Source organism: Pelophylax lessonae, assembly GCF_965119305.1.
Source record: "Pelophylax lessonae genome assembly, chromosome: 8".
NCBI lineage: Eukaryota > Metazoa > Chordata > Amphibia > Anura > Ranidae > Pelophylax > Pelophylax lessonae.
Window position 1 is genome coordinate 168,515,958 of NC_138775.1, and position 24,316 is coordinate 168,540,273.

At 46.5% G+C, this 24,316-nt stretch overlaps 1 protein-coding gene across 1 annotated transcript in view; it reads left to right on the top strand.

Moving 5' to 3' along the window:
• ASPM (assembly factor for spindle microtubules) overlaps positions 1–24,316 on the top strand; it is a 147,933-nt gene that overhangs the window by 79,679 nt on the left and 43,938 nt on the right. Inside the window, exons 14-16 of the mRNA XM_082266196.1 lie at positions 322–540; positions 18,333–18,537; positions 18,893–19,038. Of these exons, the coding sequence (XP_082122322.1) occupies positions 322–540; positions 18,333–18,537; positions 18,893–19,038 (570 nt within the window). The remainder of the gene's footprint in view (positions 1–321; positions 541–18,332; positions 18,538–18,892; positions 19,039–24,316) is intronic.

Sequence of the window (24,316 nt, forward strand, 5' to 3'; positions counted from 1 at the left end):
TGTGTCAATGGAGCAGCAGTGGGAGCGAGCCCGCACAGGTGCCCCCATGGAAAGTGGCTTTCGGTGGGGGCACCCGATGGAAGAGGAGGGGCCTGGAACGCCGGTTGGGGACCCCAGAAGAGGAGGATCGGGGCTGCTCTGTGCAAAACAATTGCACAGAGCATGGAAGTATAGGCATGTTATTAAAAAGACCATTTACAACCACTTTTAAGTATGTATTCTTGATTCCCTTTTGGAGCTGTAGATCTGGCTTTCTTTCTGTCTAATCAGCTGTAAACAATGTTCTATTTTGGCAATTCAGTATGTCTTTATCTACGATAGGTGGAAGTTGTGCTGAATGTTGATCATCTAAAAGAGGAGATAAAGTTCCTGAAACACAGTTACAGCGCCCAGAAAAAGCTTGCTGCCCTACGTGCTCTGTCTTTTCCATCAGTGGCCAAAAAGCGTGAAAGTAACCCATTTTTACCAGAGAATTACAGTGAGCAAGTACTGTTACTCATGGAATGGATTAATGCAATATGTGCCTTCTATAACACAAAGGTAATTTTTTTTTTTTTTTTTAACATAACCTACAATTAGTATTACAGTCACTTTTAAATGTATCATATTAACTCCTCACAAATGTGTAACAATAATAGAATACTTTAAAGTATGTAAATTCATAACCATACATTTCTCTCAATTGCTCCTTTTTTAGTCTGTTAAAGAATTTATCATTACAATTTTTGCATATTGTTCTGCTCCCCATGGGACAAAGTGCTTGAAGAATTTTGTTACATGTACAGTAGCTAGATCTTGCCCCTCCTCTCTCCTGTGGTCGATCCCATACCTTCCAGGAAGAGGCGGATGCATCATAACTGCAGCTTGTTTGGTGCTGAGCTCTTTCTTGACACGAGAGGAATGAAGGGGATGGAGATGTTGGCGTCCTGCCTCTCTGCATTCCTCTTGTCACAGATTGTGTTTGGAAACTGCTGTGAGCTGAGATGAGTTGTAGGTTCTGTGTCCTCTCTAGCTGTTGTCAGATTTGCAGCAGGAGGAAGGGAGGGTGGCAGGTCGGACCTCATAATAGACTTAGGAAGCCTCTTTCTACATGTGGCTAAATACTACATAAACGTTGTCCCATGAAGGGCAGAGCAATGTAAAAAAAAAAAAGATATTTTTTTAATATACCATTTAAAGCTTCGGCAAGTGCAAACAGCTGTTCATTCAGGCAGAAATCTTGTGGGCCAATAACTTCCTGTGCTCCCTGCCTCTAGACTGTTATCAGTTAGCATTGTTCCCTAGTATCTCCACAAACTACAAACATTTCTCTCCCCCTCTCTTACATGTAGAAGAGAGGGAAGTGTTATGTAGTCCTAACACAATCCCTGTCCTAGTGTGACAAGACTGCTCAGTATGGTTGTCACCCTAGGAAAGGATAGGAGTTGATGGCATAATTAGAGATGGGAAGGCCTGGGGAAAAATTTGGGGAAAAACTGGCTTTTTTTTTTTCGTGTTTTTTGTTTTTTTTTTCAGGAAAAATTAAAAAAGTGTAAAATTTGTTCTTTTACAGTTATAAATAATCTATCTATGACATTGACATCTATCTATAAAGGCTTTCTGAGACTTTATGTAAGATGGACCTTATACTCCCCAATGTCTATATTCTACTGGCAAAAATAATTCCAGTTACTTACCTTTTGATTTGCTATTGGCACTAAGGGGTAATTCTTACAGCTAGTAAAAACCCAAAATTCAGTATCTCAGAAAAATAGAATATTACTGAAGACCAATAATAAAAATTATTTTTAATACAGATATGTTGGTTTACTGAAAAGTATGTCTATGTACAGTATAGTATGCACTCGATACTTGATTGGGGCACCTTTTGCACGAATTACTGCATCAGTGCGGCATGGTATGGAGGCAATCAGCTGGTAGCACTGCTAAGGTGTTATGGAAGCCCAGGTTTCTTTGATAGCGGCTTTTAGCTCATCTGCATTGTTGGGTCTGGTGTCTCATCTTCAGCTTGACAATACCCCACAGATTCTCTATGGGGTTTAGGTCAGGCGAATTTCCTGGCCAATCAAGAACAGTGATACCATGATTCTTAAACCAGGTATTAGTATTTTTGGCAGTGTAGGCAGGTGCCAAGTCCTGCTGGAAAATGAAATCTGCATCTCCATGAAGCTGGTCAGCAGAGGGAAGCATGAAGTGCTCTAGAATTTCCTGGTAGAAGGCTGAGCTGACTTTGGACTTAATAAAACACAGTGGGCCAAAACCAGCAGATGACACGGCTCCCCAAATCCTCCCTGACTGTGGAAACGTCATACTGGACCTTATGCAACTTTGATTCTGTGCCTCTCCACTCTTCCTTCAGATTCTGGGACCTTGATTTCCAAATGAAATGCAAAATTTTCCACAGAAGTTTTTTAGATAACATTTTCTCATCTAAAAACTTCTCCCACAATAAATTTGTTTACATGTTAAAGTGCCCAAAAAGATCCGCTGGGTTGTTAAAATGCACCGCTGTTTCTCTTACCAAGTCCTGGTGTGCGCTCCACTATCTCCAGATGTGACGTCACTTGCGGTCCACATGTAAACAGACAACGATAAACCCTAATGCATTTCGCTTTATTCGTGTCATCAGGAAGTCTGGTCGCCCCTATTTTCAAAAATACCTTATACCCTCTGGCGTGGTGCTATTGGTGGATAAATTTCATCCATAAAATGCACTTTTGCGCGTTCAAGTCAGATTGAAAAAAAAGACCTGCACCCTATTCATTCGCATTCATCTATATGGAGTTAAAACCTCTCTCCATCCTAACTTTTTCTACTGTTCGAGCTGGTCTCGCCCTTTATAGGTATGTTACAATACAATAGGCATTACCTCAAACCTCATGTAGCAATGCAGATATTAAAAAAAAAAAAAAATTCTCTTTCATTCATTGACTGACACCGCTCCTGTCATTCTTGGCCATTGGGTTATGCTGCCCCCCTCAGGAGTAGGACACTAGGCAGAAAAAAACTTCTGGCTACACCCATGGGCAGTCCCAGGGGGTATACTCCCTCTCCCTGCTATAGTCATTTTTTTTTTCTGCCTAGTCAGGAGTAAGGACCTAGTTACTTGCTGGGATCTTTGTTCCTGGCAAAATTTTTTAGATAGAAAATGTTTTCCTTCTGGATTTTTCCTGTGAGATCTACTATCAACTGCCAGATTTGGTGATGGGCTGGATAATCTAGATCCAGTGGTCACCCCAGTCTGGCCAGCGAGTGCACGCAGGCCTCAGGTTCTTTCTAGGTCAGCCGCGACATAGCCCCACTGGACGGCGGCTTGCCCTGCGAGTTAAACGTTTTGCAAGGACGCATATGACCTGGCCTTGGCCTGAGTCACAGCGTTCCTCCTGGCCAACAACCCCCACATTTCAATGGAAAGGAGGATCTGTCTGGAGTGGTGCCAACTTGGTTCCTGGTATTGTGAGTAGCTGTCCCCCCCCCCCCTCCCCCTGGAGGGTTTTGAGATGGACGTGGGCCCCTCCATAGGACGCTCGGACCCCTGGGTTCTCCTTCTTCCTGCAGGCACACCCCTTTGTCAAGTCCCTCATACTGCCCCTCTCCACATACGCTGGGGATGTATTTTTTTTTGGGGTGGTCTGGCCACCTTCCTGGGGTGGTGGCAGGGCGCTATTGACGATGAGGGCCGGGGGAGGTGTGCTGCCGGCGGGCGATCGATGGTGCAGGGGAAGTTGTACCTGGTGGGGGCTCCTGCCAGGGCCCCCCATCCTGCCTAGATCTGTCCTGAGGCCTGGTCTCTCCTGTTGTGACAGAATTGTCGTCAAGAGTGGGAACGACCCACTTGTGGTCCCTAATCGATATTGGTATGCGGTACCCCTACGAAGAGTTCCTTCTTGAGAAGTAGACTATTCCTCCAGTGGTGGACCCTCTAGTCTCCAGATTGAACAAGGGAACCATGGTTCCAGTTGAAGAGCCCCTGGCTTTTAAGGATCCGGCTGCCAGGAAAGCGGAGGCTGTGGCATGCAATATGTACACTGTGGCTGGTTCGGCACTGAGGCCGGTATTCACCATTGCACTGGTGTCGCAAACTCTGACCGAGTGGGCTAAGCTTTTACGCTGTGATGTGGGGGAGAAGCAGCTCCGCCTGCCTTTGCTGAGCTGGTGGACCAATTGGTCCAGCGGCTGAAGTTTTATCTGTAATGCCTCTTTGGATGCTAGGCTCTCTGTTTCAGCAGTGGTCCTTTGGCATATTTTTTGGCTCAAATGCTGGTCTGCAGACCAGACTTCTAAAAAGGCCTTGACTGATCTTCCTTTTCAAGGAGATCGGCTGTTTGGCGCTACCCTGGATGATATCATTAAGGGTCTCACAGGGAGGAAGAGTACCTATTTTCCGCCGCCTAGTAAGGGCAAGGACCCTTGTTGTAGACGTGGGCCATCCTTCACGTCTCATAAGTTATTTTTGTCCCTCAGGGGCAGCTGACAAGGGTTCAAAGTCTTTCAGGGCCTCCTCTGGTGGATCCAAGCAAATAGAGTTTTGCTCTTACCCCCCTCCCGGCAAGGTTCTTTCCTTCCAACTTGCGCCTGTCTCCAGACTGACTGCTTACAGGGTCTGTTTGGGGCGGTGCAAGACCTGTTACTTCAAGGGGTGATTGTCCAGGTTTCAATATCGGAATGTTTTCAAGGTTTTTACTCAAACCTGTTTACAATTCCCAGGAAGGAAGGCAAGGTGCATCCTAATCCTGAATCTCAAGGCACGGAACTATTTTGTACAGGTGTAGAAGTTCAGAATGGAGTCCATTCGCACGGTGGTGGCATCCCTGCATCAGGGGGATTTTCTGGCCTCTATCGACATCAAGGATGCTTGCCTTCACATTCCAATAAGTGCTGGTCATCAGTGCTTCCTCTGCTTTGCCGTGGGAGAGGAGCATTATCAGTTTGTGGCGTTACCCTTTGGTCTCACCTCTGCTCCTCGGGTCTTCACAAAAGAGTTAGCCCCGGTGCTAGAATTGTTACGCCAACGGGGGATTGCGCTACTGGGCTACTTGGACGACCCCCTTCTACGAGCAGTGTCTCCTACTGCTCTGTTGGAAAACCTCGAAATCGTCATATGAGCTTGAGGGTGTTTGGCTGGATTCTGAATTTTCAGATGTATGCTCTGGTTCCGTCCACAAAGCTGGACTATCTGAGTCTGACTGTGGACTTGGCCTTAGCCAGAGTGCTCCTTCCTCTGGACAAACTCCAGAAACTGCAGGCTGTGGGAGTTCAGCTGGATTCTGAATTTTCGAGTACTGGGCCTGAATGGTGTCTACCTTTTTAGGAGGTTCCATTTGCACAGTTCCATACAAGGTCCCTGCAAAGGGAGATTATGGGCAAATAAGACAAGAATCTGCAGTCTTTGGACAATCAAATGCGGCTGAGCTAGGGAACGAAAGAGTCCCTGATATGGTGGCTTCCCACCTCCGCAGGGCAAATCCTTCCTTCCTTTCCTTGTATTGGATAGTGGTCACCAAGGATGCCAGCCTGTCCGGTTGGATCGATGTCTTGGAACTCTGAGAGATCCGACTGCGTGCCTGGAACATTGGATGGATCGTCTTCAGGGATGTCCAGTGAGCATGCAATCGGACAATGCCAGGGCCGTGTCTTATGTCAATCACCAGGGGTGGGGGGGCACAAGAAGTGTCCTGGCAACTCTGGCGGTAGCTGGCATTCTAAGGTGGGCAGAACGGTTTGTTCCAGTCCTCTCCGCTGTACACATTGCCGGGTCGGAAAACTGGCAGGCGGACTACCTCAGTCAACAGACGTTGGACCAAGACAAGTGGTCCTTTTGTTCATATCAGTTGTGCCTCCAGTGGGGCATCTGTTGGCGTCCAGAGGTGGAGCTCAACAGAAAGGTGCAGATGTTTGTGGCTCGGTCAGGGGATCTCGCGCTTGTTACATAGTTACATAGTAGGTGAGGTTGAATAAAGACAATAGTCCATCCAGTTCAACCTGTGTAGGTGTGTGTGGCTGTAATCATCTCGCATACCCCTGAATGTTCTGATCCTTGAGATGTACGTCTAGAAGTCTTTTGAAAGCCACCATACTACCTGCAGAAACCACCTCTTGTGGTAGAGAATTCCACAATCTTGTAGCCCTAACAGTAAAGAACCGCCCCACGTTGCCTGAGGTTAAAACGCTTCTCCTCTAATCGCATTGCATGCCCACGAGTCCTCATGCAATCCCTGCGACTGAACATCTTTTCTTCTAAGCCTAGATCTCCATTGAGATATTTAAAAATTGCTATCATGTCCACCCTCAGGCGTCTCTTCTCCAGGGAGAATAAATCAAGCGATTGCAGACGCTCCTCATAATCAAGGTCCTCCAATCCCCTAATTAGTTTAGTTGCCCTTCTCTGGACCCTCTCCAGCTGCAACACATCCCTTCTGAGGACTGGTGACCAAGAACTGGACAGAATACTCCAGATGCGGTCGGACCAGAGTTTTATAAAGTGGAAGGATTATAGTCTTATCTCTGGAATACATCCCTTTCTTTATGCATGCTAATATTCTGCTAGCCTTGGCAGCTGCCGCTTGACATTGCATGCTGTTACCTAGTCTATCATCCACCAATACTCCCAGATCCTTCTCCATTTTTGATTCTCCCAGGGGTTCCCCTCCTAACGTGTATTGTGCTTTTATGTTGCTAGTCCCCAAGTGCAAAACCTTCTCCACGTTAAACCTCATTTGCCAAGTCGTTGCCCACTCCGTTATTTTGTCCAGGTCATACTGTAGGATATCTGCTTCATGCTGTGCTGTTATTGCCCTGCCTAATTTGTCTCATCTGCAAAAACTGATATTGAACTACAGATCCCGTCCTCAATGCTGTTTATGAATAAATTGAACAAGGTTGGTCCCAGGACTGAGCCTTGGGGGACCCCGCTTACTACCTCAGACCAGTCTGAGTATGCGCTGTTTATTACCACCCTTTGGACACGCCCTTTTAGCCAGTTCCGTATCCAAGAGCAAACCCTGCTGTCGATACCTGCAGACCTTATTTTATAAATTAAGCGCTTATGGGGAACTGTATCAAACGCCTTAGCAAAATCTAGGTACACGACATCCACTGGTCTGCCCCTATCTAGCTCACAGCTCACCTCCTCGTAGAATGTTAAGAGATTGGTTTGACAAGAACGCCCATTTGTAAACCCGTGCTGGTTACTACTGATGATGCTGTTGTCCTTAGCAAACTCTACGATATAGTCCCTTATCATCCCCTCCTGGAGTTTACATACTACTGATGTCAGACTGACAGGCCTATAATTTCCCGGTATATGCCTCTGACCCTTTTTGAATATCGGAATCACGTTGGCTTTCCTCCACTCCCCTGGTACATCTCCTGTCCTAATACTGTCCGCAAAGATCAGGAACAGTGGTCTGGATATAACCTTTACTGAGTTCCTTGAGTACTCTCGGATGTACGCCATCCGGGCCTGGTGATTTGTTTGTGTTAAGTTTATCCAGCCTTTCCCTGATTACACCCTCTGTTAGCCATAGTGGCAAGTCCTGTGTATTACTACTAACCATACAGTCATGGTCAGTGTACCCCTCCTTTTCCTGTGTAAAGACTGATGAGAAAAAAGCATTCAGCACGGTTGCTTTTTCAGTGTCCTCTGTAACCATCCTCCCATCATCGTTAATTATGTGTGCAATATGCTCTGCCCTAGTTTTTTTGCTGTTGATATACTTAAAGAATTTCTTTGGTTTTTTTTTTTACAATCCTCCGCTATTTGTCTCTCAAAGTCTATTTTAGCCATCTTGATTTCGTGTTTACACTTCTTATTTGCCTCCTTGTATTGGTCGAAAGCCAATACTGTGCCTTCTGATTTATATTTCCTGAAGGCCAATTTTTTTTCCTAATAAGATTTCTAACGCTACGGTTTAGCCAGCCAGGTTTGGCTTTGTCTCTTCTAAATTTATTTCCCATAGGAATGCACTGCGAGATGCATTTGTTTAATATGTTCCTAAAGCATTCCCATTTTTCCTCTGTGGTCAGGGATCCCAGGGTCTGGTCCCAGTTTACCCTTTCCATCAATGAGTACAATTTTGGAAAGTCTGCCCTTCTGAAGTTTAGGGTTCTTATGTTCCCCACTTGCCTTGCTATATTGTTATTTACGCTAAATGTGATCATCCTGTGATCGCTAGAGCCCAGGTTGTCCTGGACCCCTACCTCCAAGATTAGGTCTGGGTCATTAGTGATCAATAGATCCAGGACTGCGTTTTCTCTAGTAGGAGAATCCACCAACTGTGACATGTAATTATCCTGTAAGGTTTCCGTGAATTGACGGGCCTTATGTGAGTGTGTAATCCCCTCCTCCCAGTCAATGTCGGGATAATTGAAGTCCCCCAATATGATGACTGATCCTAGCTTTGCCACTTTACCCAAAAGTGCTAAAAATTCCAGCTCTACCTCCTCCCCTTGTTTAGGTGGCCTATAGCAAACCCCCACAATTACTTTTCCCTTTTCTCCTTCCCTATGGAGTTCTACCCATACGGATTCTAAATCCATGCTCATCCCTTCCGTGATGTCACTCCTCTCAATCACCTTTACATTATTCTTGACGTAGAGACATACCCCTCCCCCTCTTTTTCCTACCCTGTCCTTTCCGGTACACTGAATCCCCTTGGATATTTGCCAGCCAGTCATGTGAGGGGTCGAACCAAGTCTCCGTTATTCCCACTAGGTCTATGTCCTCCTCATGTACTAACATTTCCAACTCAACCATTTTATTAGCTAGGCTCCTGGCATTAGCATATACCCCTCTTAGTTTTACGGAAGTTAAACGTGATTGGTGGTTATGTTGATTCCTGTTTGGTCTGCGGTTCTCACGCACAGACCTACCGATTGACGTTGTGGACCTACTGTCGCTGCTGACCCTACAACTGCCTTCAGTCCTTTGCTCCCTCCTAACTGACTCTACTTCTGAGCCCTCCCCCCCGTCTCCTAGTTTAAAAGCTCCTCCAACTTGGTGGCCATCTTTCTTCCCAAAAGAGCTGTACCGCTCCCATTAAGGTGCAGCCCATCCTTACTAAAGAGCCGGTAGCCGACTGAGAAGTCAGCCCAGTTCTCCAGGAACCCAAACCCCTCCTTCCTACACCAATTCCTCAGCCACTTGTTAAGTTCCCTAATCTCCTTCTGCCTCTCCTGTGTGGCTCGAGGTACAGGCAGTATTTCAGAGAAAACCACCTTGGAGGTCCTTTTCCTCAATCTATTACCTAAGTCCCTGAAATCGTTCTTTAGGATCCTCCACCTACCTTTAACTTTGTCATTAGTGCCCAAATGCACCATGACCGCTGGGTCATCCCCAGCCCCGCCCAATAATCTGTCTGTCAGATCTGCGATGTGCCGAACGCGGGCGCCTGGTAAACAACATACTGTTCGGTTCACGAGATCTTTTTTACAGTTTGCGCTCTCTGTCCTCTTGATAATTGAGTCACCCACTACCACAACCTGTCTAACCTTTCCTGAGTTACGGCCCCCCTTCTTCCTGGAGCCGTCCCTCCCCTGGCAGATGGGGGAGGGCGCATGCTCCAGCACTGCCACCCCTGAGTTGATATCCCCCTCAACCTGCAACTCGGCAAATATGTTAGGGTGTACCAACACAGGACTGGCCTCCCTGACACTCCTCCCACTACCCTTCCTAACAGTCACCCAGCTGCGTACCTCTGATGCCTGCGTCTCCTCTTCTCCTCCCTCCTCTATGCTGGCCCCTGCCAGCGCCTGATGGGTAATGTCCAAGCTCCTTTCCAGGTCGTAGATGCGACGTAGTCTTGCCACTGTGTTCTCTAGATCCACGATGTGGGCTTCCAGAGCAACAAGTTGCTCACATCTTGCACAGCAGTATTCGTCCTCGATTGGTTCATCAAGAAACTCATACATGCCGCAAGAAGTGCACTGCGTGGCATCCCGCTTGTGGCCCGTGGGGTCAGTATCAGCTGATTTACGCCTTCCCTCAAGTTTCTGCCCAGACTTCTACGCAGGATTGAGGCAGAAGGGATTCTGGTCATCTTAGTTCCTATAGTTAGCCTTGGGAATTTCTTTTTTCGCTGTTCCCACCTCCTCATGTTTAACACTGCTTTGGGACTTCCCCATAGTTAAGAAGATCAGGCGCTGTGTCCGTCAATGAACGAAAGAGAAGATGGGATCTTTGACTTACCGTAAAATCCATTTCTCTGATGTTCATTGACTGACACAGTACCCACCCCCTCTGTGGAGTTGTTGCATTTTCTTTTGACACTGCTTGTAACAAAACTAAGTACCTATAACAGTAAGAGGAACTGGAGTATACCCCCTGGCAGTTGCCCATAGACGTAGCTACACTTTTTTTCTACCTAGTGTCCTGCTCCTGTAGGGGGCAGTATAGCCTAATGGTTAAGAAGATCAGGAGCTGTCCGTCAATGACCATCAGAGAAAAGTCAGAAATCCAATTTTCTCTTACGTCCTCCGACAGTCGCCGCCATCTTCATATTCGTCACAATGGGGTATTAGACTTTGCTCCGAAGGAGTAGCTAGGCAACAGAATATGTTAACATTAAAGCTTTTAACATATCCCACCCACAGGGGGTGATCCCCTCAGTCAATACCCTCCTACTTCCTGCATCCATATCTCAGTTTCAATGTCTAGCTTGTCAGGAGTAGCTGGATCTCTCTATGCTGGGGCATTTTGCCTCAGCCTTTCTCTTCTTTTTTGATTTTTTGTTTGAGTTTTTTCTCTCTCTTTACTTAGCTGTTCTTTTTGTCAGCATTAGTTTGTTCTTCTGATGAAGAGGATTCGTGCGGGCTGGGTCTCGGGCTGATCCCCCTGGTCGCAGGTTGTGGGTCAGTGGCTTCCCAGCCTGCCATCGAGCGTTCAGCCAGGTAACGCTCCTGGCACAGTGAACGACCCATCCCTGTTCGGTGCAGGGATGATTGGTGAGGTGGCTACCTCACTGGACGCTGTGCGGCTTCTTAACCCCGATTTTGTGCGTCCTGGATGCGACTCTCCCTGCCTCATGTGCAGCGGCTTGTTCGCCTGTGCGGGTCCCCCACGCCATTAGGAGGTAAATGTATCTATGTGGGGACCTGTCTGTTGGGGGGGTGTGTGGCTCTGTCTGTGTCAGACTGTGGAAGGTGTGACAGGCTGTGTGCTGTGGGGCATGTTTTTGTCATGTTTGGGCACAATACAGCGATCGCTGCGGCGATCCGCCATGTTTTTTGACATGTGTAGTGTATACTGGGTTTTCACAGTGGTGGGGGAGCGGCGGTTTCGGCGCCATTTTGACTGCGCTCGCTCCGGCCGCATGTTTGCACTGCGGGCGGCCATTTTCTTGTAGCCTTCCATAGGCTTTAAAAGAGCGCCCTGATTCACTTCCTCTTTCCTGGGTGCACCGATCGAGGCGGCAGCAGCAGCAGTGGTCTCTTCAGGTTTTATCCTTCTGTTCTTCCTATATCCATTGCCTGTGTTCAGTTTTATCCCTGTGGGGGTCTCATTGTGCTTGTGTGTGTGTGCGGTGGGCTGCGCTCGCCGCGCTTGTTAAAGGGGCAATTAACCCTTTATTCTCCGGCATATTTTTTTGGGGCAATGGATTCTCAGGAGGGCAAATTTCCTGCCACCTTGGTGGGAAGCCAGGGGACTGCTGTTTCCCCCCCCCAGGGGGGGATTTAGCCGAAGTGGTGGCTAACCTTGCTGCTCAGGTGCAGATGCTGGTGGCTGCTCAATCCACTAAAAGACCCAGAGTTTCTATTTCCTCTGATTCTGAGGGTGATGGTGATGGGGCTGCTATGGCTGGGGTCTCCTTATCGGGGTCCCGTTCCTCCCTGGATCTCGTGGGGTCCGAGGTGGAGGCTGAGGTTGAAGGGGTTGATAATTCTCCCCCCTGGCTCGCCTGAAGAGCTTGCAATCATGGATGAATTGGTTGCTTCTATAAAACAAACGCTGCGTTTGCAGGATGAACTGTGTCCTCCCGCTGCCCTGGCGGCTTATGGGACGCAGAAAAGGCGCAAGACATCGCAGATCTTTCCCTGCACTGATGATTTTCAGCGTGCTGTTAAGGAACAATGGCGCAATTTACGCAAACCTTTTGCTGTGCCAAGTAGGTTCAGGCTGCGTTATCCTTTCACGCCTTCCACTGATGAACGGTGGTGTGTGCCACCCCCGGTGGATCACGCGATTGCGGTTTTTAATAAATCCACTGCGATTCCTGCAGAGGATACTCCGGTGTTCCGAGATGCCACGGATAGGAGAATGGAGTCTCTTGCCCGTCATACTTATTCTGTTACGGGTTCGATGCTAAAAGCTCTGTTTGCCTCTCTTATGGCAGCCCAGGCTGTCGCAAGTTGGACGCAGGTGCTTAGGCGCGTCTTAGTGGCTGATTCGGCCTCGCCGGCGACATTGGATATGGTGGATCAAATCCATCAGGGTGTCCTGTATCTGTGTGATGCGGACTTGGATTTAGTGCCGTTGGCTGCACGTGTTCAAAGTGTGGCGGTGTTGTCTCGCCGCCTGGTTTGGTTGAAGTGTTGGTCGGTGGACCAATCTTCGCGCAAGACCTTATGATGGATCTCGCCTTTTTTGGGGAATCCTTGGATACGTTGATAAAGGGGATCACGGGCGGTAAGAGCACTCTCTTGCCCCACTTCCCCAAGGCTAAGGGGGCTCCTGGTAAGAAGCATACTAATTTTCGGCCTCCTCAGGGGTCCTTTCGTGCCTTTCGGTCGCACTACAAGGGCAAACCGTTCAAGGGTCAAGGCTCCCAAAAGAAGCCGTGGTCTGGTAAACAGAAGTCCGGTCAGTCCGGACCCGCTGCCCATAACAATGCGGCCTGAAGGGGCGCCCTCACCCTGTTCTGGGGTGGGGGGACGCTTGCTCGGTTTTCTTCAACCCTGGCTGGCCCGCGTGCGGGACCGGTGGGTTCAGGAAATCGTTAGATCTGGCTACAAGATCGAGTTTCTCTCTCGGCCGGAGAGCAGATTCTTTCCCTCGAATCTTCAACTGTCTCCGGAGCGTTTGCGGGATCTGCACCTAGCGGTGCGGGACCTGAGGGCTCAGGGAGTGGTGGTTCCGGTGCCTCATCGGGACAGATTTCGGGGGTTTTATTCAAATCTGTTCACCGTGCCCAGGAAGGAGGGCAAGATTTGTCCAATTCTGGACTTGAAGGCTTTGAACCGCTTTGTGCGGGTTCGCAAGTTCTGCATGGAATCCCTGCGGTCGGTGGTGGCTGCCCTGGTTTCGGGGGAATTCATGGCCTCCATCGATCTGAAGGATGCGTACCTTCACATCCCGATTTTCGAGGGTCACCAGAGGTACCTTCGATTTGCCATTGCGGAGGATCATTACCAATTCGTGGCGTTACCTTTTGGTCTCGCCACGGCTCCACTGGTTTTCACCAAGGTGCTTTGTCACCCGTTCTGGCTTTGTTGAGAGCCCAGGGCATCTCTGTCCTGGGGTATCTGGACGACATTCTGGTTCGGTCTGCGTCCAGCCAGGGCCTGGAAAAGGACCTGTCCGTCACGATGCAAACTCTGCAGGAGTTTGGTTGGACGATAAATTTTCCAAAGTCGACGCTGAGTCCGTCCGTTCGTCTTCCCTACCTGGGAATGATCCTGGACTCGGTCCAGGCGAAGGTCTTCCTGCCGGAAGACAAGCTCAGGACTCTTCAGGAGGAAGTCAGGACCCTCAGGGACAATCGGTGCTCGTCCCTCCGGACGTGCATGAGATGTCTGGGATTGATGGTCTCGGCCTTCGAGGCGATTCCCTTCACCCAGTTTCACACGCGGGGTCTCCAAGCGGAGATCCTGTCCAGGTGGGACGGGCGACCTCAATCTCTGGATCTTCAGATCTCGTTGAGCCATCGCACCAGAAGGGATCTTCTGTGGTGGCTCCAGTCCCCGATGGTATCGGGGGGCAAGTCCTTTCGTCCTATCTCATGGACTGTGATCACCACGGATGCCAGCCTGTCGGGCTGGGGTGGTGTTCTGGGCGTTCTGTCCGTCCAGGGAACTTGGTCGGAGGGGGAGTCCTCCCTTCCGATCAACATTCTGGAATTGCGTGCGATAAATCTCTGCCTTCGTCGCTGGACGGACCGGCTGCAGGGCTGTCCGGTTCGGGTGCAGACGGACAATGCCACGGCGGTGGCCTACATCAACCACCAAGGGGGCACCGGGAGTGCCCGAGCGGCTCGGGAAGTGGCCGACATTCTGTCTTGGGCCGAGACTCATGTCCCGGCGATAACGGCAGTTCACATTCCGGCGGTGGAGAACTGGCAGGCGGACTATCTGAGTCGCCAGACCCTGGATCAGGGGGAATGGTCTCTCCACCCAGCTGTCTTTCAGATGTTGTGCGCGAAGTGGGGTCTTCCAGATGTGGACCTGTTCGTGTCTCGTCTGAACAACAAGGTGAGAAGGTTCGTGGCAAGGACGCGCGACCCTCGGGCAGAGGCGTTGGTGGTCCCGTGGCATCAGTACAGACTGATGTATGCGTTTCCACCGATTCAATTGCTGTCCAGGTTCCTTCGCAGGTTGCACTCGGAACGCAGCACGGTGATTCTTGTGGCGCCGGACTGGCCTCGCCGGTCCTGGTACGCAGACCTCGTGAATCTGGCGGTCGACCCCCCCGTGGCGTCTACCTCTTCGAGACGATCTCCTGTCTCAAGGGCCGATATTCCATCCTGCTTTACAGTCGCTGGCTTTGACGGCCTGGCTGTTGAGACCGAGGTCCTAAAGGATAGGGGTCTCTCCCCTGAGGTCATTCGCACTTTGATCAACGCGAGGAAACCTTCCTCAGGGAAGGTCTATTACCGTACTTGGAAGGCCTATTTTGCCTGGTGTGAGTCCAGGGGGTTTTCACCTCGCACGTACTCGGTTTCTCGAGTGTTGTCCTTCCTTCAAACGGGTGTCGACCAGCGTTTGGCACTGGCTACGATCAAGGGTCAGGTGTCTGCGCTGGCCATTCTTTTTCAACGTCCTGTGGCTTCTAACTCCTTGGTTGGCACTTTTGTTCAAGGGGTGCGGCATCTGGTCCCTCCTAGGAGGGAACCTCTGCCTCCTTGGGACTTGAATCTCGTTCTATCTGTGTTACAACGTGCTCCTTTTGAACAGATCAGGGAGATCTCGTTGTCTATGTTGTCCAAAAAGGTCGCCTTTTTGGTGGCGATCACTTCGGCTCGCAGAGTGCCGGAGCTGGCGGCTTTGTCCTGCAAGTCTCCGTATGTGGTCATTCACTTGGATAAGGTGGTCTTGCGACCTAATCCTTCTTTTCTTCCGAAGCGAGTTTCGGAATTTCATCTAAATGAGCATATTGTCTTGCCTTCGCTTTGCGCGAAGCCTAAACATCCAAAGAAGGTGAGGTTGCACTCTTTGGATGTTGTTCGGGCGATAAGGGTTTACCTTAAATCGACTGAGTCTTTTCGCAAGACGGATTCTTTGTTTGTTCTTCCGGAAGGTCCTCGGAAGGGCATGGCGGCGTCGGCTTCTACCATCGCCAAATGGATCAGACAGACCATTGAACAGGCATATGCTTTGCAGGGAAAAGTTCCCTCTGTGCCTGTGAAGGCGCACTCTACTAGATCTCGGAGTACGTCTTGGGCCTGTCGTCATGGGGCTTCTGTGGCCCAGGTGTGTAAGGCGGTGACCTGGTCGACCGTACACACTTTCACAAAATTCTACAGAGTGGATGTTCAGGCATCGGCAGATGCTTCCTTTGGCCGCAAGGTTCTTAGTGCGGCAGTTCCCTAGGGTCCCTTGTTTTGGACCCCTGGCGTTTTGGGATATGTTTTTTATCCCTGGGTTATTTGCTTTTCCTGGGTTGTTGCTCCTGTTGAGCGAGTTTTTTTTCATGTTGCCCAGCTGGTTTCCTTCCTTTGGTAAGGTTCCTTTCTTTGATATGGAGACTGCGTTGCCTTACGGCGCGGCTGCGTTTCCCACCCCTCATGTTTGCACTGCTTTGGGACGTCCCCATTGTGACGAATATGAAGATGGCGGCGACTGTCGGAGGACGTAAGAGAAAACGGAATTTTTGTAAAATCTTACCTGTAAAATTCCTTTCTCTGAGTCCTCCGACAGTCGCCGCCCCCGCCCCTCTTTTGGGGTTTGGTTGTATACTCTACTGCTATTCCACTGAAACTGAGATATGGATGCAGGAAGTAGGAGGGTATTGACTGAGGGGACCACCCCCTGTGGGTGGGATATGTTAAAAGCTTTAATGTTAACATATTCTGTTGCCTAGCTACTCCTTCGGAGAAAAGTCTAATACACCATTGTGACGAATATGAAGATAGCGGCGACTGTTGGAGGACTCAGAGAAAGGAATTTTACAGGTAAGATTTTACAAAAATTCCGTTTTTTCAAACAATAATTAACTTAATATACGTTGGTACTTTGTTGTTAAATACCGGGGTTATGGCGGCAGATAGCTGCCATAACCCCGGTATTTTTTTTTTTTAAAACCGCGGGCGGTCCGCTTTAACATAAGGGTGGTCCCGCCGCTTCCCGGTCGCTTTCTCGGCTTATCAGACCCGCTGATAGCAGGGAACACGATCCGGTCCGCTATCCTCTCAGGCAGGAAGTCGAGTGAGAGCAAGATGGCCATCACTCGACTCTATGGCCTTGGAGGACCGGAGCAACGTCATACGTCGCTTCCTAGCAATGGATTTAAAGAGCCCATTTTTTTTCTTCATGGAAAAAAAAATAAATTTTTTTTTTTTTTTTCTCTTTTAGTGTAGATGTGAGATCTGAGGTCTTTTTGACCTCAGATCTCATATTAAAGAGGTCCTGTCATGCTTATTTCTACTACAAGGGATGTTTACATTCCTTGTAATAGGAATAAAAATGATCAAAACATGTATGTATGTGTGTGTGTGTATATATATATATATATATATAATAATTTTATTTTTTTTTTTTTTTTTTTTTTTAAACTGTAAAAATAAAAAATTGATAAAATATGGAATAAAAAATAATAATTTAAGCGCCCTGTCCTCCTTCGCTCGCGCGCAGAAGTGAACACATATGCAAGTCCTGCCCACATATGTAAACGGTGTTCAAACCACACGTGAGGTATCAGCGCGATTGTTAGAGCAAGAGCAATAATGTGAGCCCTAGACCTCCTCTGTAACTCTAAACTGGTAGCCTGTAGAAATGTTTAAAGTGTCGCCTATGGGGATTAAGTCCCATTGTTTGTCACCATTCCACGAGCGTGTGCAGTTTTGAAGCATATGTTGGGTATTTCTTTACTCGGCGTAACATTATCTTTCACATTTTAGAAAAAAATTGGACTAACTTTACTGTTTGTTCTAATTTTTTAATTCCAAAAAGTGAATTTTTGAAAAAATTGCATTTTGTAAGACCGCTGCGCAAATACGGTGTGATAAAAAATATTGCAACAATCTCCATTTTATTCTCTAGGGTCTCTGCTAAAAAAAATATGTATAATGTTTGGGGGTTCTAAGTAATTTTCCAGCAAAAAAAAAAAAAGATTTTAACTTGTAAACAACAAGTGTCAGAAAAAAGCTTTGTCAAAGTGGTTAAAAAACATGTTAAAGGACTAATTTCTCCCATATGATCCAAAAAAATCTCTAGTTTATCATTCTATATTAAAATACCCATTTCAATCTTTCTACAGTATATACACAATAGTGCCATCTAGTGGCGAATACTTGTATCTCATGTAATAACATTTTTGCAGTCAGTCAAGCTCCTAACTCTATATACCCACAAAATTCCACCCCAACAATGCATACAATTCCAATACTATGTGTATGCCAATCTAGAAATCATTAATCAAGCAGTTGATCTATATCCAGATTCAAACCCAGTGGTTTTAGGGTATTGAGCCGATAAATCCACTGGGTTTTGATCTGTGAGATTTGCCTGCACATATCACTACCCTTTCAATGTTTTATATATCCTATTCATTCCATAGAAACTCATAGAGTGATATTGGATCTCTATTGTGTTTGATTCTATAGTCGTTGGAAAAACTATGTTGTTTGAACCTTTTTCGTATATTAACGTGTTCTCTTATTTTCTAGTCTCAGAAACATACATTATTTTATTTATTTATTTTCTCATGGCTTCAAATCTTCCCGAAATTTTAAATCTCCAGCAAGGATTACCAGATTAAAGTTAGGAGAAAAAAAAAGTGTGCGCAAAAAAACGAAGGCAGTTACCACATATAGGGAGAATAAGCTGCAATACTATTAATTTTTGTTCTTGGGGTTAAATACGCTTTAACACAGAATACTTGTATTGGTCAAAAGCTGCTGCATTTGATTCACCTTTCCAGTGGAATTCCCTGAGCTAACCTGTGTATTTGTTTTTGCTTGTAGGTTGAAAACTTCACTGTGTCCTTTTCTGATGGGAGAGTATTTTGTTACCTAATTAACCATTACCACCCCAGCTACGTGGCATTAGATGCTATTAGTCAGCGAACTACACAGACCATAGAATGTAATGAAAGTGGGACAGTAGGGCTGAATTCTTCCTCTGATTCTGATAACTCTGTTGATATGTGGTCTGGAATGTGTGATGAAGGTAAGTCTTGTTTAGCTACTATTGCTTTAAAGTGCAAATCATGCTCATACTCATTATATATGATCGGAGGATTACTGCAAATGATGTAATCTAGTTATTACACCAAGCACTTAGTTATGCGCAGCCACAATATAAATGTACAATAGATTGGAAATTGCTTTGACTGCGGTCTTTTTAAAAATGCATGCCCAGAACATTGGTAAATTGGACAAAATTTTAGCTCTGGAGTATTTGATATCTAAGAAGCCAATTTACAATTTTAACCCATCAGCCTCCACCTATATCCAGCCAGTTTTACATGACCTGACACCATAAAGGATATTCATGACCATGATTTCCATTTATTGTTTTACAGGTTTCACCACCTCAGCCTTGTATAAGGAATTATTGGCTAATGAAAGAACAAACTTCACTCTTCTGCAAACTGCAGTGTCTAATCTGGGGGGAATTCCTGCCATGATCCATCACTCCGATACGTCTAATACAATCCCAGATGAAAAGGTAAAGAAATATTATCAGGCACAAGATCCGTCTTAGTCTCTTAGTATGTGACTTAGTTTTGTCTCGGTTCACACTTGTGCGATGCGGGAAGGCTGCGAATTCGCAGCCTGTTCCCGCATCAAACCCGCACATCTGGCAGTTCACACTGCCATATGCGATACGCAGGGGGTGTCAATTAAATGTTAACGACACCCCCAGTTTGATCGCATATCGCAGTGCGATCTGTCAGTTCGCATAAGATCGGATCACACAAGTGTGAACCACTGTGCGATCGGATCCTGATGCGGCTGAAAAAAGGGTCATATGCGAGTTTGGTGCGGATACAGTGCGAATTCAGCCATACAAAGTGTATGGCTGAATTCGCATCCGCACATCCGATCGCATGTAATGAAGGAGCAGTGCGCTTCGAATTACAAGCGATCGCCGCACTCGCAATAATGTGAACCGGCCCTTACAGTGATACTAAAGTCCCGTTTGTTTGTTTTTTTTTTCTTTTAAAATAACAATCATGTTATACTTACCTCCTCTGTGTATTTGGTTTTGCACAGAGCAGCCCAGATCCTCCTCGTCTTTGTTTCCTCTTCGGTGCTCCTGGCCCCTCCCTCCTGCCAAGTGCCCCCACAACAAGCAGCTTGCTATGGGGGCACCGGAGCCAAGCCGCAGTTCTCTGTGTCGTTTTAAGATACAGGGCTGTGGTTCGGCCCCGCCCCTGCTCTTTCCTCATTGGCTAAGTGGCTTTGACAGCAGCGGGAGCCAATGGCGTGGTTGCTGAGTTTCAGCCAATCAGGAGGGAGAGATTCTGGATGGCCGAGGCACTCATGCACATCGCTGGATCGAGATAGGGGGATGCTGCACACAGGTTTTTTTTTAATCTTAATGCATTAAAGTAAAAAAAAACTGCTGCCTTTTAGAACCACTTCAAAGTAGAACTGAAGGAAGAAATTATTTTCCAAATGTGTTTAAAAAAAAAAAAATTATATATAATATATATAAATATATAAAATATAATTTGATATATATATATCATTATATTTACTCAAAACACTACTGCTTGACTTCCAGATTTGAATTTCCTTAGTTTAAATGACCACTCTTCCTCCCTCTTCTCCAGTGCTCCATGGTCATGAATTACTTTTATTGTAGTCTTTAGGACTACAGTTAAACGCAGCTCCATTTGCTGTCAAGTGATCAAAATTTGAGGCACTCCCTGCCTCCTTAGCAGTGAGCCTTTTACTTCACTAATCCCACCCTGCACACAAGGATCATATTCCATGCAGTCATTTTCCGTGCAGTCTGCAGGTATAAATCCAGCTCCAATTTGGACCAATGTAAGTATGCATATGTTGGATCCCTGTGGAAGAGGAGAATCACTGTAGTAGTTACCAGTCTTCCAGGTCTGAATGCCAAGTGGCTGCCGTGCTGCAAAACTACCCCAGGATGTCTAACACGTTTCCAGATTTGACGTCACCACTCCACCTCCTCGAATCAGTGAACACTTAGCTTTCATTGAGGAAAATGCAAGGCGCTATGTGAATGGTGCCTGTGCCGAACAGGTTACATTACAGGTTTGCAATGCTTATCAGGGGAGCCCAGCTGCTCAGCGCGGGACCAGGAAGACAGTGGCAATGGCCAAGCTGGATCAATGTAACTATGCAAAAAATGAATCTCTGAAAGGCCATCTACTGGTCATACCAAAGTATGACCGTTCCCCCAAAAATGTGTAAGGGAACCCAAATCGGGATCAAGGAGACACTTCATAAATAAGTAACATATATAATGCAAAAATAGGAAAAATGTATGTTGCCCATCTCCAAAAGGAAACCAGAGGAAAACCCCCTAATTGGGACTATAACTCAAAATGAAAATGTTAACAAAATTTTATTAACGCATAATACAGACAATTGAACAAGTATAAATTTTGTATAGCATGAATAGAGTTTTATACAAACACTTAAAAATGTGGGCGACTGAATATGATTCTGATGGATGGTGACAATAACATGGAGGAACCTGGGATTCTGTCTGTATTATGTGTTAATAAAATTTTGTTAAAATTTTCATTTTGAGTTGTTATCCGATATAGTCCCAATTAGGGGGTTTTCCTCTTGTTTGCCTACTTTCAGTAAGGGGACGAGGGTGACCAAACTCTTTTTTTCTCCTTTACACATGCCCAGCTCCCACACCCTTTCTTATCTCCAAAAGGAAGAATTATCTTAAGGAAACCCAAATGTTCTTAAAATAAAATTATAAAAACAAGGAGACATGAAGGAGCAAGCATCTAGTGCATTATCGCAAGAAATCTATTTGAGCAAATAGAATGGATAAAATCTGGATACTTACAAATGTGCAACTGGTAAAAACATATAAACCACCATATAGTGGAAGATATGTATGCTCCAATTGTATCCCGCTGTATAGCCAATCTGACGCATTTTGAGGGCGCTCCCCCTTCCTCAAAGCTGGGAAGAACAGAGCAGGTATAACCGGTTTGTTATTTTTTAAAAAGAAACTTTCCTTTACAATATTTTTAAAGCCTAAAAGTGGTTGTAACGGTAAAAGATTTTTTTTTTACAGTAATGCAGAGGTCTTTTTTTATTAGTTTAGGCCTATTTGTATTTGCTACATATTTTTGGTAAAAAAAAAATCCTAAAAAATGTAGTAGATTATTTGGTTTGCGCAAAAGTTATAACGTTAAACTACGTGATCGATTTTTGGACTATTTCATTTTTTTTTTTTTTTTTTAGCGGGACTGTGACATTGCGGCGGACAGATCGGACCCCTAACTGACATTTTTGACACTTTTTGAGACCTGTGACATTAATACAGTAAACAGTGCTAAATAATATGCACTGTTACTGTATAAATGACACTGGCAGGAAAGGGGTTAATACTGGGGGTGATCAAGGGGTTAATGTAAGCCTAAATGTGCTTGCTAACTGTGGAGGGAGAGGGCTCTGTGAAAGACACACCGAGATCGGTGTTTGAGCTTTGCTGAAACACACGATCTCACTGTGCCTGACAGGAGAGCCTCCTGCTTTGTTTACATAGGCAGGCGGCTCTCCTGTCAGTTTCCCCAAAGATCGTGGGAGGCCGGCGGCGATCGAGCCCACTCCTCAAGCGGTCTGGCTCCTGTTGTGTCTAATCACAGCAGGAGCGCGTACACATAATCGCCTAGATCTACGTGATTATGCACAGCTGAGCTGCCCTGCCGCATTAAATCTGCGTGGGGTGGTCAGCAAGTAGTTAAAAGGGTTGAAAGACACTAATTTTAAGACTACTGACCTGCCTGTTTATCACTGCGAGAGGAAAAAAAAAATAGAAGCTTTTATACAGCCTCATAACTAGGTCTAAATTATTATAAATAGTAAGATAGAGAAATACATTACAGTGTGCACAGGGTGGTATACAGTGAAGCATTCAGCCGCTCTAGGGTTACGTTACTCAAAACTGTTTAATATGAGTTTAGCTTTGTTGTACTTTGTGAAAATGGAATATTTCAATGTGGACCAACCAGTTCTGCAAAAATTCCTGTACTGTATACGCCCTGTTTGCTCCTGGCATCATACTATGTACTTGCTGTCATCGCAATATTTAAAATCCTATTTTTGGCTTTTCACAGGGCTTTCACAACAAATATCAGCCTGGTTTAAATTTTTAACTCTTTTGCTTTTAGAACCATTTTTTTTTTTTTTCATTCTGCACATACAGCAAAATGCACATTTTGTACATGAAAATGCACTTTTTAAACCCCCATACATTTATATATTTTCTGAAAACAGAGACCTTACGAAATAAAATCAAGGCAGTTTGTTTATATTGCACAATATTTTGCTCTTCTGTTTATCAAATAATATATTCTCTATCATTCATTGACCGATGCAGCTCCATATAATTCTTCACCATTGGGTTATGCTGCCCCCTAGTAGAACACTAGGCAGGAAAAAGCTTTAGCACCCCTATGGGGCTGTCCCTGCAGGCATACACCCACACACTTTGCTATAGGCTTCAGTTTATTTTTTGCCTAGTTTAGGAGCAGGACCTAGTTCCCTGCTGGGACTTCGGTCTTAGCTGTTTTTTTTTTTTTTTTTCCGGGACGCACATGACCTGGGATGCCTGAGTCGCAGCGTACCGCTTGGCTGTCAGCACCCCCTACCCGGGTGGAGAGGTAGTCTGTTCAGAGTGGTGCCCACCTGATGCCGTTGGTATATTGAGTAAGTGTCCCCCCATTTCTCTGGCGGTCTCGGTGTGGACGTGGGCCCCTGCCTGGGAAAATCTTATCTCTCGGTTCCCCTGGCCTTTCGTGATACCAGGCCCCCCCCCCTTAGGCTTTTCCTCCCCGACAAGCAGGTTCTTACCTCAGGGAAGCGGATGCATTGCGGCGGTTCTGCGGACGGGGGGGTATCCTGGTGGGGGACCCCCCTGCCACTGTCTGACCCCCTTGGGGGTCCTGGAGACCGCATGGCGCACAGTGGGGGGCGCAATTTTGCTGTAGTTTGGCTCTGCATCAATGTAAAAATGTTCCCATTGAAATGCATGGGCGGCCATGTTTTGGTAGTTCCCCCGTAGGAATACATGGGGTGGCCATTTTCTTGGAGTCCACAGTCGCTGGACAGCAGGCAGAAGCTAGGGTGACTCTAGTATATGACCCAGGTATTTCCTGTTCCTGTGTCAGATAGTTTTTTTTTTTCACGTTTCTATATCCCTCCATATTATTTTGGTGGTATGTTACTGGGGTCCCTGTAGGTATTTCTCATTCACCCTGCTGCAGGCTGTGTTAGGGCTGGGACTTGTGGTGCTGCTGGTGCAGCATTGCGGATCGTGTTTTTTGCAGTTTTTTTTTCTTAAAGTGACACTATTTTTTTGTATTAAGTAAATATGGAGTCCCAGGACCAAATGTCATCCACAGACTGCCTCAGTGTGGTTGCGGGACCCTCCGGGTCGCAGCCCCTATCTGCATTTACAGCAGTTTTAGAAAACCTGGAGTCAAAAGTGGATTTCGTTTTAAAAAATGCCACTAGTGGAAAGTGTCCTATGCCTTCCTCTGCCTCTTTAGTATCCTCAGGTTCTAAGGTAGATATGGCCGCCGCAGACTGTTGCCATCCTGGTGGATCTGCGTCTTCGCATTCTGATGGCGAAGAGGATGTATCCTCATCAGCAGCCGCGCGGGAAAGCGCACTGGTGGAGGCACTTAGTGTCAGTGCGGGAAACCTTAAAATGGCGGATTATGCTACAGCGTCAGGGACACGGGTGTCTCTTGGCACCTGCAAATCCCAGAAGT